The sequence below is a fragment of the Falco biarmicus genome, chromosome 12, assembly GCF_023638135.1.
Source record: "Falco biarmicus isolate bFalBia1 chromosome 12, bFalBia1.pri, whole genome shotgun sequence".
Classification (NCBI taxonomy): Eukaryota; Metazoa; Chordata; class Aves; order Falconiformes; family Falconidae; genus Falco; species Falco biarmicus.
Genome location: NC_079299.1, coordinates 9179120 through 9202764, shown reverse-complemented (window position 1 = coordinate 9202764; position 23645 = coordinate 9179120). Strand labels below are relative to the sequence as shown.

At 36.7% G+C, this 23645-nt stretch overlaps 1 protein-coding gene across 4 annotated transcripts in view; it reads left to right on the top strand.

The window, feature by feature from the left end:
- SPATA17 (spermatogenesis associated 17) overlaps positions 1–23645 on the top strand; it is an 89715-nt gene that overhangs the window by 53097 nt on the left and 12973 nt on the right. For all 4 annotated transcript variants that reach the window (XM_056357114.1, XM_056357113.1, XM_056357112.1 and 1 more), the window contains 3 exons: positions 1086–1289; positions 6501–6652; positions 15488–15623. In XM_056357114.1, the coding sequence (XP_056213089.1) occupies positions 1086–1289; positions 6501–6652; positions 15488–15623 (492 nt within the window). The remainder of the gene's footprint in view (positions 1–1085; positions 1290–6500; positions 6653–15487; positions 15624–23645) is intronic.

Here is a 23645-nt window from a genome sequence, read left to right as displayed (position 1 = left end):
ATGTTTAACAATTCATAATTAATTCAGTAAACTCACATATGTCTATTTGTTTATGTGCAACTGATAAAATCCCTACATTTATAAGAATGAATTGGGAACAGTGTCACATAATTTTGATTTGCCAGATATTCACAGATTGTTAATTACATAGGTTGCTAGTTCAGAATTTGAAATGTGTGCTTTATATTAGTAATTGTTATATTAGATTACCCTAGTGATGCAATTAATGCTGTATCCTGAAAAAATGAAATATAAAATTCAATGAATAATGAATCTTTTGGTTTAATTCACAATTCAGAGCTTCTTTTCTAAATTTTTGTTTTTCACAAGTTTTATACTATTAAAACTAAATAAATTTGAATTGTTAAAGGACTTTAATGTGAACATTTTGTTGGAAAAAAGCAATTTACTGGTTTTTGGTATTCCATAAATTTTCTTGTATTTCCCCTTAAATAATCACTCAGTTTTACTTTTAAAAATGCTGCAGGTGCCACTGTCTTACTCCACATTGTAAGTCAACTAGCACAGAGTTTAAAGGGACAAGAGTTATGTTCCCTTGCATAAGCATTTATTTTACTCTCTAAATATGTGTTTGGAAATAATACGTAATATATTTTTGTGTCTATTGTGTATAGGAATATAAATTGGAATTTCAATTAAACTTTAAATTTCAAACCAACTGTAATAGTTTGCCTTTAAAACTAGGTGCAAATTTGTACACAAATATTTTTTTAAGGGAAAACTGGCGTGTTTCTTTGGCTCCTGCTATGGAAGGTGGAATACTGAATGTGACTGAAAAAATCATGGGTTTGAGGTACAGGAAACTCTTCCTCCCATAAAATTGAAGTTACCCTCACGTGAAAGGCTGACACCCAGATTATACATTGCATTATCCTATTCAAACCCTTTTGTAACTGTAATGCAATGTCCAGAGATGCATTTAAAGTATAGATTTATCCCATGCCAGTTAGAAACTTTGTGCAGAACTGTATATTATGTAGGGGGTTTTTAGATTAGTTTGATTTATAGATGCAAGAATAAGTTCTGAATAGTTGAAGCCAAAGATAACATCACCTTCTGTTCAGATTGCAGGCATCTACAATTCACCGTTCAGAAAATCCCCGGATCCAATGGAACTGCTGCTACGGAAATCGAAGCCCTTGAGCCACAGACGGCAGCAAACAAAAAGTCCCTTTGCCTGTGAGCTCCATGACTGGCCAACTTGTAAAAGGCCTCCGAGCTTCTCTATGGCACAGCCTCTGCCGTGTATTGGCAGGCAGAAACCTCAGGTAACATTTTTCAGTGTCTCTGAGGCAGCTTTTGTTCATATCTTTAACCACAGCTTATTATAGGATATCTCAAGTTGGATCACCAAGTCAAAAAATCCCTTTTGTGGGTTTGTTTCTTTTATATAGGTCTAGCACTTGCATTCAGAATATAAGGTCTTTGAAACACGTTTGTCTTAAAGAAAAAGAAATTTAGGTGGTATGTAAAAACAGGGTAATATGATCTTTTATACTTTACTTTTGCCCTTTGGGGAAAAAAATGTCTTTTCCAATATTTCAAATGGAAGACCTGATACAAATGAATGCCAGTATCATGATTCATTAAAGGTAGAAGTAATAATTTCCAATTTTAAATCAGTAAAAAAGTAGGAGAAATGAAAGGTAATAGGACAAATTAGCCAGTTGTGATAACTTTTTCCTCTTTTTGCAGTTGTTTTCCATATGAAGACCAGGAGACGTCTTCTCAGTATAGAACAGTTCCTGCTCTTTTGTGTCCACTAGCTGTGTGTCAACTTTCATTACAAAAATTTCTAGTTTTTTCTGCATCACAGCCAAGTTGCCCAGCTCCCATTCTTAACTGTCATAGTCTCAATTTTAATTTCAGCTGATGGCAACATATGTTGCAGATAGCTTTTTTCTCTTCTATAAAGTAATGGATATCTCTGAGATAATGCATCAGAGAGAACATCCCACAAGACGGCAAAATAGCTTTTGACACCTTATTGTCAAAACCTGCTGAGAATATGCCCAATATGCACAGCAGACAGACTTTTGAGACCTTTGTGTTTCTCGCTTGATGACAATACAATGACACGTAGCTTTCGCCAGTAAATGCCTGATACAGTTACTTTTGGTATAATATTCTGTTTTACCCTCTATTCTGAAGAATTTTTCAGTTTCCCAATCTACTGAACCTTCTACTTACCTCACACATACGCTTTCAGTGCTGGTTTGACTGTGAATGACCACGGTGTCTACAGAACTTCTTACGCTGTTTTTTTTATTTTTTTGCTCCATCCTAAATTTTCTCATCCATATTTTGCTTAGAAAGACAATACTTCTAAATGGGTCCTTCTCAGTAACTTTTATGGAAGCTATCGTTTAGCTGCAGAAATTAAACAGCAATGACAAGCAATAAGCAATGTATAATACATTTTTATTGGTATTTTACTCCTCTGAATTGATATGGTTATTTTCACTATATTATTACAGCCCTTGGTAGAGGTGATCTGAACACAATCTTAAGTTTGAACTACTGCTGGGTTCAAACTATGTGTACCACACTATCTGCCACATTTTGCCTGTGGCTTATTAATTGCATCCACATTGTTCTTCAGCGGGGATGGCTGTGGGCATACTTTCTAACTCCCACACAAGAGGCTTTTCTCACCTTTATGTCACAACTGACTTGTCCATAGCAGGATGAGTCTCTGCCAGTGGTGTGACATGAAGGCAAAGGCAATTGCATTAAAGAACAAGAAGATGCACAACACCTCTGGAGAAGTGGAGGTGAGCCACACAGAGATCTACACTGCTTGTAACAGTAAGGATCAACTTCAGGGCAGTTCTCCACCTTCATCCTTGCCTCCTTATGTTCTCCCTACCTTGACTGCTTGAGCTTCCTCATTGAATGAATTAATTGACTCACATTAGAATCGAGACAAAGTGTGAGCCCATCAGTTGGGGTGGTCAGGGAGTTTGGAGATGAGATAAATATGACATTATAGCTTTACCTTGTGGCACCAAAGGGGCTATGGCAGTCCTTCAGTGGGTTGTGACTGAATGCACTGTCTCTCAGGATGGAGGGGAAGATTTTGCCTAGAGGACATAGTACAGGAATCATGCTCTTAAATAAAGAGGGAACTCAGAGGTTTTCCAGTTGAGTTGCATTTACAAAACTGCTTTGCTGTATAGTAAGTATCTTACAAGCTTCTGTTTGGATTTGGAATATTTTATAGACCTTTCTAAGTTCAGACGCACTCACAGCAGTGGTGCACAGATAGCCTTTTAGAACAAACCAGAAGAGTTCTGTTTATTTTCTGCACCTCAAAGAGGGAATTTACTATATAATACTTTAATCCTTTCAGCACCCTGGGATGTACACTGTGGGGTAAATTTTCAAAGCACAGCGCGTGGATTTAGCTGCGCGACTCTTATTGATGTTAATGGGAGTCACACGGCTAAATCCCTGCACAACACTTGGACAATTTAGGGTTGTATGTCTAAGAAAAGGACACTGGTCTGAGCTGATGAAACAGCTGGAAATGAAACCCCATCAGAACACATCATCCTGCAAGTTGTCTGGTGTGACAATAAGGAATTTAATTACTAGATATACTTGTGTCCTACTTGTCTGTGGTAACACTTTTTGGCACCAAGCTTCTTTTCCTAGTACCTAGAGTCACTGTGAGTCACTTGTTACTTCACTGTTCTTTCAGGTATCTAAAGTTTGTATTGCCCATAGAGTTAGATATTTTATATGAGCATGTCAATTATATATGTTTGAAGGAACAGAAATCTACCATCTTTCAGCTTCTCTTAGGAAAATGGGTATTTAGCATTTTATAGGTAAGCACTGTGTGTGTAAGATAGAGTATTTAAAAGAAAAGTTTTAATGATACTTATGCATCAGTTAGATCTATCATTTTTATTACTGAGTTAACTAGAATTACAGTTTGATGGTAACACAGATAATGCTAAAATTAGTCATCTATTCATTAAAAGGCATTAATAACAGAAAGGACATTGCCATTTTTAGGGGATTTTTTGCATGCTGTTAGCTGTTCTGGAATGGGGGCAGTGAAGATTGTGTAATTTCATGTAGATCATAATCTTTATCATGAGTTTCTGATTTTATGCTAAAGTAGTAAGAATGCTGATCTACTAACCTTTATTTGGGAGTCCAATCAGTAGTGAGAAGATTTATGCCACCCAGTACAAATCCCAAAGATAGACCATAGGGCTGTGTGAGTTGCTTTCAGGGTGCAAGCTCTTGGTTGACTCCCTCCCTTCCTGCCCTAGCCTAACTTCCTCAGGAAGATCTCCGTTTTGAAGCAGGATGCCTGAAATGCTTGCAGGCACTGCCAGTTTGAAAACATTTGTAAGCACCGTTCTACCACACATTCCACAAATCTTAAAGTTAAACTTGTAAAATGGAAATAGGTAAATGGATTTTTTAGAGGCCTTGTCATCTTGGATATATTTCTTATGTGCCTATTGCTAGGTAAGCTTCTTCAAATACATGATTCAGAGGAATGGAAAAATCTGCAGGGAATGTTTAGAATTTCCTAGTATTCTAACACATATACCATTAATGATGACACAGCCTGGCTTGAGAGACCTTTGCTTAGTTAACGCTCTTTCCTTCCCTCCTTCCATGCATAGCTGGACTCTATTAATTTCATTTAAACTATGGATTGAGAAAGCATTAGAAGGTCTTAGAAATTAAAGATGGAAAAAACACCTTGCTTGGATATCTGATTTGGCCCTTACCCTGGTGGAATATGAGTCAATATTTTACAGTGAAGAAGAAATACAATATTCTGACAGACTGTTTTCTAAAAGCCAACACATTTATCTTGATATTATTTGATAATAGTACACTCCTTTCTTCTTTCCTCCATGGATCCACTTGATGCAAATGTCGTCCAAAAAAAATATTCATTCTTTATTATAAATTTTAAACTTTTTTAATATCTCAATCACCAGATTATGTATTAGTTGAACATTACCTACTAGTTTTAATGACCTGTTCTAGTATTGATTATTCTCTCACAGGTGATAATTCTTTCCAGTCTGTTTTTAAACTTACCATGGTCATATTAGATGAACTTTTTTTAATGCAGACTTAGAAAATAGAAGCAAGAAAATATCTGCAAGGAGTGCAAATATTATGCTCATTTGCTTACTAGGACCTTTAAAAAGATCTCCGAATCATGGTGCTGTGCCTTTAAAAAGAAAAGTTCCGATAAAAATCCATTAACTACTTTCAAATATAGCAATCCTCCTGTCCAGCTGTGAAAAGTACTAGATGATACTTATTTGCCATTTGTGTTATTTACGGTCCATGACTTTTATGGTAACTGGTTCCTATTATTGGTTTCTATTAATGTAAAACATAAGTGAACATAAATGAGGCGTGAATCATTTCTTTTTATTAGCCCCACAGTCTTCACTCAGTGCTTGCAGTAACTCCAGCTGTGACTTGTTAGTGATAACCTATTTAAAGAAGGATATCTTTTAAGAATAAAGGCTGTGATTAGGATTCTTTGTTCGTAGTTTCAGAAGGTTTCACTAGTTCATTGCAGGATCAACAATGATGAAAATAAAACAAAAATCAATTAGCAACACTTCTAAATCCAGAGTTGCTACTGAACTGTCCTGAGCGTAACATGGCACTAATTATACTTTGTGTAAGTTCTTGCTGGTTAGTACCAAAAGTGAGATGTAGGAGATGTCACTTTGACAGCACAGGAAAGGACTTCCTGCTGATATTTATTTGTGTTGTTAAATGGAAGATACTGATCTGATCAGTTATTAAACAATGTACTCTGGAGAAAAAGATATATATGTGTATATAGGGAGAGACTTGTCAAAGAATTATGAGATTGCATTTTTTTTTTTTTTTAAGAATAATGAAGTTAATGTGGAATTAGACTTTTCAAAAATGGACTATTCACCTATATTATAGAAGTAATTTGTATCAGTTGTATTAGAAGAATTGTATCGTAACTCACGTATTAAGTTCCTTTCCAGGCAGCTTTATAGTTAAATTGAAAAGAGCATGTTAAGGTAAAACATTGTTTATACTCTGAAAAGGAAAAAACTTAAGCTTTCTGCTTCAGCAGCGTCTAGATAAAGTTAATACTTGTGTATCAGATTTTATTTCACCAATATTTTTTTCTATGGAAAAACTTAGTTTTCCTAATCAGCTCTAACAATGTATTGTTTGAAAATAATAAAACATTTTTAGTCGTTAAATAAATCTGGAGTGCACATATCTCATTCTCTCTTTGGAGCTTTAGAGCATTTTATCAACCTTTATGTTATCTTTAACTCTGTCAAAATGAACTGCCTTGATTATTTTGGAAGAAAATTCTTCCTACACTTCCCAGACATTCTGTGTCCTCTTTCATCAATTGTCATGAATAAAAGAAGGAAAGAAAAGAACTGGAACCCTACAATAAAACACTTACGTTATCCTATACCTTTCAGGGGCCTTTCCGCGATCCTGCTGAAGTATTGCGGCAGCGCTACAAGCCTTTGGAACCAACCTTGCGAGTGGCAGCATCAATCAGTTCACCACTAGAGAAGGCCAGAGAGGAAATGAAAAGGGAGGAATGGAGAAACCGTGTACATGACAATGAGTAAGTCCTTTGGTTTTTCTTATATTTTTATGAGAATGTTTTCTTTATTCCGTTGCTTTCTGAAACCTTCCATGCCTGACAAAATGAAATGTCGAACGTGACAGCTTACTAGCAAACATTCTGTGTACATACTTCTAAATTCTGTGTCCTTAGATTATAAACTGTTCAGGGCAGAGACCCTATCTTGTAATTGTGTGACATGTGCCATCCATATCTATGAATCTATAGAAGAACTTGTAATAATAATAATAATATGTGCTGCAACAGATGGGTATAATGGGAAATGAGAAAACAAATGCAGATCATATTTTGCCACATGCACCTTGCCAAGGAAAAAATACTGCTCGAGTGTTCGTATTCAGGGAGCTGACAGACTATGGGAGGAAAAAATGGTGCTGCATGCCAATGAGACTTGCTTTCTCTCCCAGTAGACTACCAAAGCTCTCTTGGAAGGGGAGGGAGCATATGCTGCACTTGTTAGAACATGATGCAAAAACTGTAATCATCTTTGAAGCAGTTCGGTTTCCTAAACCGTAGCATCTGCAATAGTGTCAGACGGGCCAGTTCTTTTCCATACGATCCCAAATACAGATGTAATCCATCCCAAAAGATATAAGGCTTCTGTCCCTAAAGATTTAAGGCTCTTGCCAAAATATTTTCAAGTTTTTTCTTATCATGACGGAACTCTTTTGTCCAGTCATAATAAAAGCCTGTTTAAATCACCTGCTCTGACTTTGTAGTTAACTAGAAAAAATGGATGTCAACTTTTCCCCTGAGATCACTGCTCTTGGCAATCCTTTGACACTTTAATAGCAGAATTCAGGACAGAAAGGAGTCACTTTTCCTCATGAGCAACCTGTGATCCACTGATTCACTGGGACACGATGCTTTGCTATCTTTCATCTGTTTCAAGATTTTCTATCAGTTCCAAGTTGCCATGTGTCAGCTTCAGGTCTGGGGCTTAAGAATCCCGAATGAATTGCGTTTTCATGGTTTGGCTTTTATGTTTTTGTTGTTGGATCATTTTTTTCACATTTTCCCTGATTTCATATTAACAGTGGCTTAAAATGGAAATTCTACTAAAAACCAGTTTTGAAATAAAGAAAAATCTCTTCATTCGGTTACTTTTCCCCTTCTAGGCAATGTTATTTTTACATTCGGTGCCAAAAATGAGATATAGTACTTTTTATTCTATTCATTCCATAAACATAACTGAGTTAAGTTACAAGTAGAAAGGTACTTCTGTTTTCTATTTCCCTCTAGTCTTTCATTTATTGGGGTGAAGTGGAAGCAGCTTAACTTTCACATCTCAGCTTAAATCTGGGCCTTCTTTTGTTATTAACTTTTTATTTCTTGCTTCTGCCAGTGAAACTTAAAAAGAAAAAAACCCACCCACTAGGTAATAATTAATGTTCTACCTCTCATTTAAGGTGTTCTTTTTACTGAGTAAGTTTTGACTGATGAATTCCAAGTAAGAATGGATTATATCCTTCGTTTATAGGCATGACTATATTGCCCGGTCTTTATTTGATGAGGTTTACCCCAGACATCACGTATCAACAGTTTCAGAAGGTCAGATCTTGTAATAAATATTTCCCTGACTCTCTTCAGTGAGTGAACTGTGAAGCTTTGCTCTCATACAGTTTAAATTTGGAGTCTCCAACTTTGACAGCTATTAATTGAGCAGGGGTCTTTATTTACCTTATGGGTAAGGAAGCGTTTAGTGCCATCCTTAATGCACAGAAGCAATGTCCTAACACCAATGATTCTCAGCTTCATGCATGCTAAATGCATAGTGTATTATACTTTTTCGGGCTGTGATCATTCCGTTTGTGCTTCATATTCAACCAACCGTGCAAGGGTCACATCTGTAACCTTGAAAAGGTGATGACAGAGTTGCAGGTCATCATCAGAACCAACACTCACTAGTAATGCTGCAGCTGCTGCGTGGGATGTCAGCCTCTAGGGAGGAGTCAGCAAAGGGTTACTTAGATTCTACAGTAGTTTTTTCTCAGCAGTGTCTATTATGAATTGACAAATTTCTGTCTTTTTCTATGTAATTGTGTACTTTGGGACTGTATTTCTTCCTGGTAGTGCTTCCTATGCTGATTATTCTTCTATTTTAGAAAATAAGGAGAGAATGGAAGTGTGTGGCATTTGTTGAGAAAGCTTGTGTTTGCATAAAATGAAAAACTGAATCCTTGATCTGAATGTTTCTAGAATGAGTATTGTGTGATATCTCATAAGATAGAAAAATCGTTGCTGTATACCTGCAATTTCCAACAACATTCAGAATTTCCACTCACCTCTGAATATCTTTAAAGGGGTAATATGTTTTCTTTAAGTGTTTCAAGCTCTAAGAAAGTTTTTACTTCTGATAAAATGCAAAAATAATTGAGAAAGCTGTGGGAGAGTTTGGGGCAGGTGGAAGCAGTACGAATGAAAGCAAGAGAGAATGTTGTGCTTACTTAAAGCAACTGCTGGAATTTCCTGTTTCGTAATGAAGGAGCAACTGGGTAATCTAGCCTAATAAGAATGATACCTTTTTCTCGTGTAATTGAAGCTGTTACTGCTTTATTGTGCTATTTTTCATACAAATGAAGTGATTTCCCCCTCCTCTTGGAGAGGAATGACAATTGCACTCCTTCGGGATGGCCACTTAATAAACTAGTGTCTAGTTTGAGGCACCAACTGCTGGATCCAACAGATTTAGATCACTAAGCATGAAAAGTTCTTTACAGAGTTGCATGCAGCTGCATGCTGGCATAATTTTCCAAAGAACAAAGATGTAAATTATGTTCATTCATTTTGCTGAAATCTGTCTCACATAGCATGCCTCGTGCTTCAAAGTCTACTATTAAACATCTTTATAAAAGTCAACATACATCAGAGTGAGTTGCAATATGGTGACAGGATAGGGATAAACCTGCAATAGTATAAGGCTGAGGTTTCCTGATTTATTGTCGTCTTCTGGTGTGACATCAGGCAAGTCATCTCAGCTTCTGGCTACGTCTGTGCTCCATGCTGTCCTGGAGGCAGCCAAGCTAGTCCTGAGCACGCTGGTTCACTTGTGTGCAGCAGAGTGCAATGTTTGCACGCCCTGCCTCTCAGTGCGATGTGAACAATGCAGCACCAAGCTCCTCCTGGGCTTATTCTCAGCCAGCTGGTGCTTTCCTTTAGAACCAGCTTAGGTGCTTCTGTTCTGTGCAGTGCTGTGCACGAAAGGTACGCTCACAGCGAAGTTGATGAGCTAAACGAACTCTATACTTGGAGAGCATCAGTGTCATGAGCTGCCTGGTATTAATGGTAATAAAATTGAAAAAGCAAGCCACTTTGATTAGATTTAGTATTTTTAAAAAAGTCGTTTAATTTCTACATTTACAAGAACTTTTACTGTATTTCTGATTTATCTGCAGTGAAAATGGCTACTATATTTTATGTCATACAAGTAGAACAAATCTGAAAACTTTTTAAAAATCATGCTTAGTTTTTCATATGCTTTGCAACTTCATCCATTTACATATTTTCCGGACTGTTATTGTATTATGATAAACAGGGATTATCATATATTTTCAGATAATGTTTTCTTAACAATTCAACTTCTATTTGTAACTCTTCCATTTATTTTAATTACTAGCACAGTGTGCAACATTTATTAATCAGCAGAGTCTTTTTAAGTTAAAATACTAAATTAGCTAACCCCATTAACACAGAATACTCCAAACAAGCAGTAATAGGAGAGGTAGTTACTGTGCAAATCGTATTATACATGCGGGTGCTCTAGGGCACAGTTAAGCATGATTACCCTCTTTTGATCCAGTATTCCTCTGCTTCTTCCAGCTAATTTCCACTGGAAATTTACAAAGTAGCGCCTTCATTTTTCCATCTTAATTTTTCTAATGAAGTTCTGGTACTTTATAACACTGGGGATGCAGATAATAAGTCTGTGTATAATTAAGAAGTTCCGGAATTTGCTGCAGAAGAGATCTCTTTTACTTCCTACAAGAACTAAACTATACTTTTCTTTGCCACTTCACAGTATCTCAGACAGGGGTTAAACAATAACGGAGAGAGGATTCTTAGATTTACTGACATTGGGATAAAAGTGATAGCTTATTGAAAAAATATGTATTTAAAATATTATAGACAATATCTGTAATAATGCACCCAAAATAAGTTTCTTATGACAAAAATATTCTGGTAATGGTAATCTGACTAGATATGTTGAGTGAAATAGTCTATCTTTATTTTTGTAAATAACACTTTGATTTTAATATGCATTCATAATGAACTAAATAATGGGTGCCCTGCTGCAGTTGTTTTGCTGTGGAAAACCATTGTGCTTCTTCCTTTGTTCCCCGAGTGAAAAGATAGACATAGGTGGATCTGAAGAACAAATTATTTGAGGTATAACCCAAATTTGAAAGCTTAAAATTAATTTCATGTTTTATTTAAAGAAAAAAAAAGAAAAGATAAAGATTCAGAGCTTTTGGATAGAGAAACATAGTTTGTTCAGAGCTAATTGTTCATGGTCTTTGAAAAGATATTAAATTGTTTTATTTGAATTGGATCAAGACAGCAAGGAATTTACTTGCTGTTGCTTAGAACCATTTTAGATAAAAATTTAACACTCACATCTAGAGTTAAGATTTTGGTAGTATTTTTACTACTACATTACAAAAATGTATGGTACATACAAATATGATGAACGTTTGAAGAACTGTGTGAGCAGAATATTCCTTCTAGTTCTCTGGTTTTAATATTTCTTATTGTGCCCTGGTAGTGCAGCACGTACAGCAGTGTGGCAGTAGATCTACTGCCTGTTCTTTCTCAGAAGCCTGTGTAAAGTTTGAAGCATTTCCGATATCAGTATTACATGCTTGCACTGGGGGGATTTTGCCCCTTGGGCAGGTCCTGAAGGACCACTCTGCTTTTCTGCTGCCATTTGAATTCAAGAAAAAGTTAATGCCTCTGAACTATGTCCTGCTGGTGGGTACCAGATAGCATTGGGATGCTGCTGCCCAGCAGTAAATGATGGACCTGACAAATCCTCCTTCCTGTCCATGCGGCTGCTCTCTCCTCTCGCAGTGCCGTAGATGTTACCCCCAGTACCTACTGCTGCTTCTATTGTCTCGGTTGATCCAACTGGAAAGCCTTCAGTGTCTAAAATGCCTCTTCCATGCCCTGTCACAATAGTGAGAGCTATTACATAAAAGAGACAGAATGGAGGAAGGAGATGGTAGGTGAGCAATGCAGGAAGAAAGATCATGAAAATGTGGGGAAAAGAAGGTTTAGAAAGATGAAATTAATACTAGCAAGGAGATGCAGGATAGATTGAGTCAAGGGAGAGAGAAAGCACCTTTTATTTTTGTTAACAACAAAGAGCTAGGGTATCTTTTGAAATGTAAGTACACACCGCTAGCAGCTGTCAGGTCTGGGATTGGCTGCTAAGTGAAGGCTTCTAGGTATTTTTACGTTAATTGCTTTCAACATAGTGTGGTCCTGGTGACAGTGCAGCTCGCCTTCATTACCAGCGATGCTGCCAGCTTTGGTCCTGGTCCTCCCTCGGGTTGTCTATGTGTAATACTATTTGCAGAACCTGAGATAGTTTCCCATTTTTGGTTCCAACTCTTTCTGCCTGTCTTGAATGTATCATTTGGCATATCTCTCATTCAAGCTTTTGTGGTGGGTGAAATGAAATAATTTTTTATTTTTAAATATATTTCTGTAGGGAAAGTTCACCTCCCATTAAATCATCAACTTTTGGAAAGCCTCAGCTTACACTGACTATGTTTTATGGCACGCTGTAACATCTATACAGAATTTAGTTCTTTGAACCTGCTACTTTTGTCTCGTCATCTTTACTGAAAACCTTCAAGAATTTCTGAATTTGCACTTAAATCACAAGGAAAACCTGAAAATCAGATGTAAGAATCCTGAAAGTGAGCTTTTTGTGGAAAAAAAACTATTGAGGTCTAAACCTGTCAGTTGATAATGGTACCATACCATTTCCTGTATCTAATTTTCTTCTCCTTCCATCACTCTCTTCTGTCACATTCAGAGCACATACTGTCATTAATTTGGGGAAAAGCAGTGTCAGGTGTATACACAGAGATACAGAACACAATACCATTACTGAAGTGTTTTGCAGTGCTGTTGCTTTTTAATGTTATTATTGGTTGTGGGGGTATATTGACTTCTGTATGACTCCCATTAATTTGGTTACCCTACTTAACACAAAATTATTTTAATGATCTTTTTAATTACTTATTCACACACAGTAATGAAAACTTTACTTGTTTGCAACAGACATTGAATTTGCAAGCATACGATCCTTTCTTGTAGTTAGATTGCTATTGCTATAAGGATCAGCCCACCTGGCTCTGACAGCAGAATTATAGACAGAAGGAAAAAAAAAAAAAAGAAAATTTGTTCTTTAGGCTGTTTTATACCATTATCCCTATTATATTTTCGATGTTCTTTCATTTCAATTTTAATATTTTTTATCGTTCAGTGTTCTCCCTCAAAAATTCATAGTTGATTTAATATTTTTTTACTCAGCCAGACATACATTCCAGGTTGTATGGCACATACTTCAGTTAATGATCTTAAAAGAGGTACACAGCAGAATGCTGAAGATCACATTTGTGCTAAACTACATGTAGAACATACTGTTGTGTCTGAACTGTTACAACAGATGTACACTTTTTGTTTGGAATCATAGTAGAACATAGATTACTCTGAGTATTCATTTACTAAAAAGACAAAGATTAACTGATCCACACTAATATCAAAATGTCTATGTAGGAAATTTTGTAGGGAAAACTATAATAATTTACTTTTTTACTTTCCTCAATATTTTTTTTTTGCCATTTTGTGTATAAATTTTATAGACATAGTATTCGTATTAAATTATGAATGCTATGGCTCAACTGAATTCTATGCATATATGGGCAAATCCCTAAACTGCTAGCCTTGTCTTCTCAGCTATCCAATCCCCTGAGAAAGCCAATTTTCTTTCATGTCTGAACAAAAGAAAAATGTACTATTAAAATGCAATTCAGAAGTGATAAAAACTGCAAGTGGAGCAGCCGGCTCGCAGCACCTTCGATGTATTCTCTGGGACACTGGGGCCACATTAATTTTTGTGTGTGTACGATGTCCATCCCATGTGCAAATTAGCATTACAAGTACCATAATCTGTCATGTGAGAGTGTCCTTTCCCATGAGTATACACATGATACTGTAGCTTTGTATAATTTAAAAGTCTGCTAACTCAGTGTTTTTCTTTCGCTAACTTTACATGACATCTGTTTGTGGTACTTGATAGAATAAATTGATATAGCTGGCAAGATTCTGAAATAGTTTCTTTTTATGAAGTGGAAAGAAAGGAAGTTAATTTAAGAAAACAAATGTTCAAACAGCTGCTGATAGATCAGTTAGTCCAAATAAATAATTTTCCGAATCTGTATCAGCTGAAAGAAAGGTATTTTGATGCCTGTCTTTATCAAACACTTGTTTAACTGTCTAACTCCTCTAGGGACTCTGGATTCTGAAAAGCTTTCAACTAGGAAAGGTTTTAATTAACTACACCTGTTGTCATGGCAGTTAAAATGATGTTTTAAACTTCTGAAGCACATTTTTCTAATTTTAATGTATAATATTTTTTCCTGCAATTGTAGAATAAAGAATGCATGTTGCTTTTTCAGAATACCAGCAATAGCAAGCTTAATTCACAAGGTTTTACCCCATACTAAAAGGTACTTTTTTGCTCTCATAACTCTCTTGAAAACTGAAATAGGTGGAACAAATACATCGTTACAGGGTCTCTTGTGGATCCTTTATATATAAGATGTTTTTCACCTTCCTCCATATGGTTTACTATGGAACCTACCCAGAAAACCTGTCGCTGTCCATGAGAGTTAGGGACGTGCATCTGAAAACCTCTTCCATGCCCAAAGCAGGCAGCTGGAGCTTCACTGTTCAGTGGCAGTACACAAGCAGGGAGTCCACCATCAGTACGACCAAAAGCAAAATAAAAGGCTCCAAAAGATTGCTAATTAGGACATAATTATAACTTCAGAGTAAAGTACACAATTTGTGTATTCAGAAGAAATCACTTCTTTGATTTGTGGTCTGCCAATATAGGAAAGTCGACAGTACTATTTGTGTAAGTTTCTATTCTGCTAAAAGAGAGTATGGTTTATTTAGCTTTGATTAGCAAATATCAAAGGATGCATACCTAGTTTAAGGTACAGGGGTGTTCTTTATTGTGCAAATTTGCCTTGGGTTATGCTTGTACTGCCGGCATGCTTGAAAAGTTTCCATCCTGATGGAACGATCAGGTTGAGGTTGTACGTTTGGGGCTTATGTGATCTGTAAAGTGGATGCAAAGTTCTCTAGGAAGGAGCAATGTCCTTATGTGTGGGGCCACCTGAGGCTTGAAGTGTCGGCGTGCAGATCCCAGCAAACTGAACCCTGCTCGTTCTTCACATCACACCAACTGGTAGTGCAAATACAGCCAAGGTAATAGTCTAGTAATGCAAGTGGACCCAGTTATATCTTCTTACAGAAAATCTTCATTTTATCCTGTTGAAACTCTGTATCTTTTTGCTCCAAATTTAATTTAAAAGCAGCTGTAGGAGAAATTGCAGAAATCCTCTCACAGTACCAAGGGGGAGCATTAAGAAGGCAGTGGAAAATAACAGGAACATGTTTCCATGTCAGGAACATGTGTCCATGTCACCTCCTGTTGCATTGATACCTACGATTTACATCAATCCTGTGGCATTTAGAGTAGAGCATAACTGATATTAAAATATTGCTGAATTTCAGATTTCTGCCATTTTCTTCGTATCATAAAAATGAGAAGTATGACCCATCAATTCACCGGTCAGGCAAATATGGCCAAGAAGCTTATGGAATTAAACACTTCCGAGAAGTACAGCCTAAGAAGTGGGTAACAGACAAGGTAAGTCGCTGCAAAAATTAAAGAACGGTTTAGTTTTTTTAAATTGTTATTGTGTTAGAACTAAGTGAATTTGGGCCTGATCCAGAGATCATGGAATCCAATGGGAATCTTTCTAGCATGTTATGAAATCACATACTTAGAGCTGATGTGATGTCAGATTTCCTCGACTCTCTTTCTGGTAAGTTCAGTTTAAGGAAATTCAATACCTCTCCCACCTTACAAGGTAAGGATTTAAAAGCCTGCTGAAGTACAGCTTTGGTTATATAAGTTTTGCAAAGTTCTATCTGTATTGCCCTTTCTGATTTAAGAGAGATCTCATATTTACTCTTGCACATTAAGATAAACCTTCAGAAAATTATGGCAAAGCCTGATTACAACCAACAAAGAATTTTACTGCTTACATTCTTTGGAAAAATTCTAAAAAGTGAATAGCTGTTTTTATTTCAAGATAGTTTCATTAAACTGCCTGCTTTGTCAGGAGCATCTCATATATTTCTGGTTTTGTAGTGCTACAAGAGGTAATTTTCCTCAGAACATGTTCTAACATGAGTTTGTGTAATGTTTGCATTACTTCTATTTCCATTAAGTATCATAATCATATTAAGATTTCCCAGTACAAGGAAGATAATGGACTTGGTAGAGAGTGAAGCACAGAGTCACGAAGATAGTTAAGGGAATGGAGCATCTTTTGTAGCAGGAGAGGCTGAGAGAACTGGAACCCTTGAGTCTGGATAAGAGAAGGCTCAGGGGACATGGTAGCAACGTATATAAACACCTGATAGGAGGGAATGAAGAAGGAGTCAGACTCCTCTGAGATTCAGTAGTGTTCAGTGACAGGACAAGAGGCAATAGACATAAACTGAAATGTGTGAAATTTGAAATTCCATCTGAATGTGAGAAAACACTCTTTTCTTTTTGCTGTGAGGGTGACAGAACACTGGCACAGGTTACCCAAAGAGACTGTGGGCTCTACATCCTTAGAGGTTTTCAAACCTCAAGTGGACATGGACCTGAGCAACCTAGTCCAGCTGAGTACGGGTGCTGGACTAGATGATCTCAAGAGGTCTATTCCAACCTAAACAATTCTGGGATTTTGTGAAATATCATTACTTATTTCCCTGAAGGTAACTTAACCTTTCTAATGTATAACAAGGTCCAAGAAGTCTTAGTTTGAGAAGTAATATTTTTTACAAGAACTCTTTCTCAAAACTTTAAGCTTTACAAGTGAGCTCAGAGTAAAATTTTGGTATTTTAACATACATTAATTTAATCTTATTGCAAATACAGGCACAAAGTTCAACATTCAGACAAAAAGATCTGAATTTGTCTTTCAAAAGCAATGAGTGGAGGATGCGAGTGGCTGCATAAGTATGATATATGAAAAAAATTTAAAAGTTCTTATTGGTGGTACTCATCTTGTCCTGTAGTCCTTAGTAGTTCTTGTTCAGGCTCGGATGATGGCATCAAACAATGTAAAGATATTTATATTGTATATCATATTGCACATATATAGTATTAAATAAATTATGTGCTTAGCTGAAACAACTAAACTCACTTGTGATCTTGGATAGATTTCAACCTAAGTCTCTGGAGGTGAATAGCTGTATACATTAACCCAACATGACATACAGCCTTCCAACCCCAATTCTAAATCAATATGAAGCTTCAATTAGGAGCCGCTTACCCAAACAGAGAGATAAGTGTAGAAAAGAGCTATTTATGGCCTACCTGCTGCTTTAATGGGTCATTATTATCAGAAAAAAACCACAACAAAAAACCAAGCCAAAAAAACTCCACCTCCTCACTATATTTTTATGAAAAGGGTCCTATAGGCAGGTGTGAGGTCATACTTTCATAACTATTAAATTTGAAAGAACTCTCTGTCACTTTCTTATTTCTAAACTGTATTAAAACTATATATCTGTGCTATGAACAAAATTATCCTGTTCAATGAATCACAAGGCTAAATGGCATGTATCGAAATACTACCAAAAAAATTTCCAATTTTTGCTTAACACTTGGTCTGCTAAACATAGCCCTCCTTTGAGTTTCCCGTGAGATGATATTTTAGTGGATGCAACTTCTCTTACAACCTGAATAACTGATAACCCTGCCAGGATGTATATTCAGCTTCTGACAGTGTGTACTAGAGAAGTTTCTTTTATCATTGTTGGTAAGACAAACTACTGTGTAAGTTCTTCCAAGGAGTCAGTTCCATGGTCAGTGGATCAGTGACCCCACTCTGTTGCTGAGGTATTATTTAATATTGGCTGATATTAGCTGGCTTTTTTTAAAGCTATGTATAAAAAATTTTCCCTGTGTATGTTCATGAGCATGTCCTATGGTTGTATTTTCATGTGTTTAGAAGTATGCATTTTAATTCAAGTCACAAAAAGATTAGTATGTAAATTATATAATTACTTTAGAAGCAAAATGAACAGCAATGAAAAATATTGCCTTGTTATATTTCTTCTGGAAAATGAAAGGGTATTAGCATAGACTTCCTCTAAACATAATAATTACCATATCTATGTGAGGAAAAGTGAATAGTTCTTCTTTTCATCTAATTATAATCAGAAAAATTTTATCTCATTCCATTTACGTTTCAAAGAAGTTTCTGAGTTAAGGGGAAAACTATTGTATTCTAATTCTTCATTAAAAATAAACAAGAAGTGGAAATACTATACCTCTAGCAAAACTAAATCTAGTTAGCTTACCCAGTTGTAAATCACTACAAAAATAAAAATGCTTACATATTTTAAGTTTAGTATCATATGTCTAAATACCTTGGAATGCCTTTGACAGGATTTATGTGAGAACTATCAATAAAAAAAAAACTTACCAGTCAGTATGAATTTAACGTACAATGATAGGTTGCAGTGTAGCTGGGCAGTCAAGGGATCAAATACACCAACTATAATCTTTCAGTTGTCAAAACACTCACATATGTTTGTATTTACTGAGGCAGAAATGATAGCTTACAGCCTTTAATCGGTATTGGAATTAGTTTGCATATGCATTTTAGAAAACTGACTTTAATGACAGCATTTAATGTTTTCTTATTTGCAAAATTCAGTAAGTGACATTTTAAGATGTTCCTTCCTGATAGATTCTTCCCTCTGATGCCTTATTATAGGTGAATTACAGTACGACTGCATCACTGTTTCATTATTTGCACAGGCATTTTGGCCCTAAACAGAATTTTATTATCTACAAAGCATAAAAATACCCAGTACTGCAAAGAATTAATTTGGAGAACCTAAGCATATTGCACAGAACATAAAGTTGACCTTTACCGTCTACAGCTTTTGGAATGGAGTGGGATGTGGAACACATCATAGATTTAATGTGGCACAACGCTGTCTGCAGAAACTTGGGTGGGACTGTGACTGCCTGCCCATTGCACCCGATGATTGAATCTGCTGTCACCAGCATCCTGATAATAATGAACATTCAGCTTAACGACCGTGATTATGATTATCATAATTGATGTGCAAGTGCAGTGTGTGGGGATCATTACAGCTGAACTGTACAGCAGAGAAACATGCCTTAGTTATGGATAATTTTACTTTCATGCATTGATTGGGATAAAATATGCCTTTCAAGTTCAACAGGCCAGCTTGATATAATTTTAGGAAGATTTCTACATGTATGAATTGATTATTACGAGCTTCCTGCAAAACAGTCATTCTATTCTAGCTGTTTGTTTTGAATTGTTCCATTCCATTAATAACGGGAAATAATTAAATAGTTAGATGTTGTCAAGTGGAAATCACTTATAGAGTACTGCCAGCATTAATCAAGTATCAAATTCAAATATTTCTGATTGGCATGGCCTCGCCTAGGCTAGGAAAAATAGCCCTTGTAATTCACCACCGATGCAATTCTGGTTTTGGTGGAGTAGCTGTAGTCACCACTACTGGCATTTTCACACTGTATTGCATAGCCATTAGAGCCAGCAATAGTTGTTCCTTATATACATTATATCACTTCCATCTTTGTCACCAGAGGCAGAGAATAACAGGCTCATCTTCAGCCAGTGTAGATAAAGGCACCATCGACAGCTTCAGTTGATTTTGTTGGACAGGGATTGCCTTCAGCTGAAGTTGCAGAAGTATTTAATTAAATCATAACATGTATAACAGATAAACAACGTGTGTACCTTTTTAAGCCAGAGTTTATACAAAGAATGTTATGATGTAAGTATAATGCAAAATATAAAGTTTCATTGATTTACACTAGGTGTAAATCTGGCTTTTTGTCCAAGAACTGGCAGAAATTTCTGATCTGGCATAAGAGAGATAACAGACTGTGGAAAAAATTCTTGGTCTTTGACTTGCTTTCTACAACAAAGAAGATCGTAAGGATCAAATCTCTGTGACTGTCTCAACTGCATAATGCCTCTCACATGACTTTGCTAACTTTGGACTTTCTATGATGAAAAAGAGAGTCCCCCCTGTGTGTCCAAGGATGGTACGCTGTTTTATAGAGTCTGTGGCCTCTGAAAATTCAGTAGCCTCAGTGGTTTTCATTGTTGCTCACATTATGGCCCAAGTGGACTCACGTAATCAGGTAGGGCTCTAATAACCAGATATGTGGGAAGAGGTCCACAAGGAGAACCTCATATGGCCTGAAAATGTCAGTGCCTTAGAAAGTGAGTGTGACTTTTCTTCATGGCCATGGCCAACCCATTTTCTTCTGCATTCTTCTAAGACCACTGTGTCCTGCAGTTCCACAGCAAAAAGTTACCTTTTAATAGTATTAATGTGAGGGAAAAATAGGGCAGGGAGGGGAGAAATGATTTCTGTTTGAAAATTAGTTTCAACCCTTGTAGGACCGACAGCATACTCACAGCGATCATGTCTCTAGTGGATCATATCATTATGTGGCAGAATTGTTTGATACACTATTCATGCTTTTCCATGCCTGAATATACTGAAATTTATTCGAATTTTACCTTAACTTCATTTTTCCTAGCCTTGCAGTGACTGGACTTGGGATAGGTATGATGTATGTGTGAAGCTTTAAACTTTTTCTCTCTCTGATTGGGACTCCAGGACTTTTTAAAAAAGGATTTTGCTTCTTTTCATTCAAATTAGGAAAAAAAGATTAAACAAGCATGTTTTCTTATACAGTGTGGTATTAGGCAATGAACCTGCATCTGTACTATCAACTTTATGACATGTTTTAAAGCTTTCAAGGCCATATTTACTTGTGTGCCTTGTGACAGGAGTCATTAATATACAAGGAGAAGAGCTAGCACGTATTTTGAGTACCAGGTTCTTAGCTCCCCAATCCAACTGCAATGTGTTTTCCTAGGCAATGCAGAGCTGGCATAATGAGGCAGCCAGAAGTGACTCTGTTGTAGGGGAATTATTAGATGATCTGTAAGAGTTTGCTTGTTACACTACTGGTTTCCTCATGAGCCATGTCAGGGATAATAAAGGTTGTTGCCAAAGTGTGCTGCACTCCAGCAATCCCCGGCCGATGACATGGCTCCTGTGTGATTATTACTGCTGGTATGACTTGATGTATCTATTCAGACGCTCCAAATGGACCCTTAGTTTGAGTTATCCGCTATCTGTTTCCAAGGTAAGACTGCTTTCTGTCACTTTTCTTCCTATCCTGAGTCCTGCAACAAACCAAATAATTGAAACCCAAGGATCTGGTCCTACAGCACTACATCCTATACTATTAATGGAAAGCCTGTCCTTTGTAGCATATATTTTCTGCACTCAGAACACTCATTGTGAGTCAAAAGACTGCTGTGTCTTCATGTGAAGATCAGCTTGAGTAATTCCCTGCCTCCACTTAAGGCAATTCCCACAGCAACATTACACTTAAGAACTGTGAGCTCCTTGGAGCCCAGGTGTTTGGCTACCTGGTTAGATAGTACAAAAAAAGAGCAGTGTTTTTCAACATTAATATCATAAAGCAGCTTAATAAGCAAATGGTCTCTGAAACTGGGTAACAAGACATGGCTTAAAGTCACTTTTGCAACTTTTACTTCTGAATTTTATACTTTTTTTTTTTTTTTATTAAATTGTCGTGGTTTAACCCTGGCTAGCAACCAAGCACCACGCAGCCGTTCACTCACTCCCCCTCACCCAGAGGGGTGCGGCGGAGAATCAGAAAGGATGTAAATGCAAAATTCGAGGGTTGAGATAAGAACAATTTAATAAGTAAAGCAAAAGCCACGCATGCTAGCAAAGCGAAATAAGGAATTAATTCACTACTTCCCATGGGCAGGCAGGTGTTCAGCCATCTCCAGGGAAGCAGGGCTCCATCACGCATAATGGTTACTCAAGAAGACAAATGCTATAAAGCCGAATGTCCCCCCCTTCCTTCTTCTTCCCCCAGTTTATATACTGAGCATGGCATTTTATGGTATGGAATATCCCTCTGGCCAGTTCGCGTCAGCTGTCCTGGCTGTGTCCCCTCCCAGTTTCCAGTGTCCCTCCAGCCTGCTCACTGGTAGGGCCCAAGAAACCAAAGAGCCCTTGACAGTATAAGCACTACTTAGCAAGGACTGAAAACATCAGTGTGTTACCAACATTATTCTCCCACCAAACCCAAAACACAGCACTGCACCAGCAACTAAGAAGAAAATTAACTCTATCCCAGCTGAAACCAGGACATAAATGTCATAACATACTGTTGAGAAGGAAATATATTAAAAAATGCAGGAGAAATGTATTTAAAAAGGCAGACGTTACCTCTCATTCACAGTACTAGAATGATATATCTCTCATTGTAAGATGCACCCATTCAGTCTTCCAGGAAAGTAAATGACACTTTCAGCTTTTGACAGTTGACATAATGATCTTTCCAGATTCCTTACGGAATGACTGTATCGTATTTACAGAAATACGTTTTGTTGTGAAGATTGCTGTCAGTGCTCCCACTGGAAAAGTTCTTGAACTGTAGATTGTTTCCTTTGAGAAAATCCTTAAGGTCACCACTGCTGGGCTGCCTTTGAAAAATGCTACTATTGATATATGCAATGCTGATGATTATGAACTATCAGGAATCTTTCAAATTATTTTCTTAGATGTAGAAGGAAGGTAAACGCTGTGAAGCAAGGTAAAACATACAAAATGTATCCCTGGCTTTAAGTGCAGAAAAGTCTGTGGGTAACTGGAAGGCTGAAAAGCAAGGCTGAAAAAACTTTCTGGTGAAGGTTACTGGTGAGTTACGGGTCTGATTTTGAAAGAATGCTACAAAGTAGTGACTGGGAAGAGTCAAACCATTCAGTTATTTGCATAAGAAAAGATACTGTCATGACTTGTCTAATCAAATCCATTCTAGTGGTTATTTGTAAGGGTTTGTCGGCAACTAGTTGAATATCTTATAAAACGTGATTTTCAGTTCTGTAATTTCTCAACGGGAAAATGCAGTCCCTTGATGATGATCCAAGGCTTTGAAGAATAAATTGATTCGAAAGAGAAAATTAGATGGTACTTATTATACTGTCTAACTAGCAATCCTGTGTCATTTGTCTGTTGGATGATAAATGTCTTGCTTTGCCTACCTTCCTCATTTAATAATGTAACTTGTATGCTAGTGGCATACAAGAAAATCTTGCTTTTTAGTAAGAGCTAACTTTAACCAATATTTCTTTGAGGGAGATACATGCATGTTTTAACGTTCTAAATAATTCCCATTGTACACATTGCTTAAACATTTTAAAGCCTCATGTTTAATCACAAGCACTTTAGAAATAAACTATCTTGACCAATTCCTTTAGCACATGCTTAGAGTACATTACAGTAACTTGTGGCACAGCTTTTAATGAAAAAAAAATATAAAAAAACCCCAGCTGAGCAGGAAACAGTAGAGTTTGAAGTTATACCTAATTTGTTTTGTTTATATTGGGTTTAGGTTTTCACTGTTTGGAAATTATTTTGTTGGAATGGAAAATTCTTGCACTAAACTGGGAAGTGCTTGGCCTTGCCTTTTGATGATGGTTTTGGATGGGCTGTTCAGCATTCTTGGAATTGATTTGTTTATAAATCTGCCAAA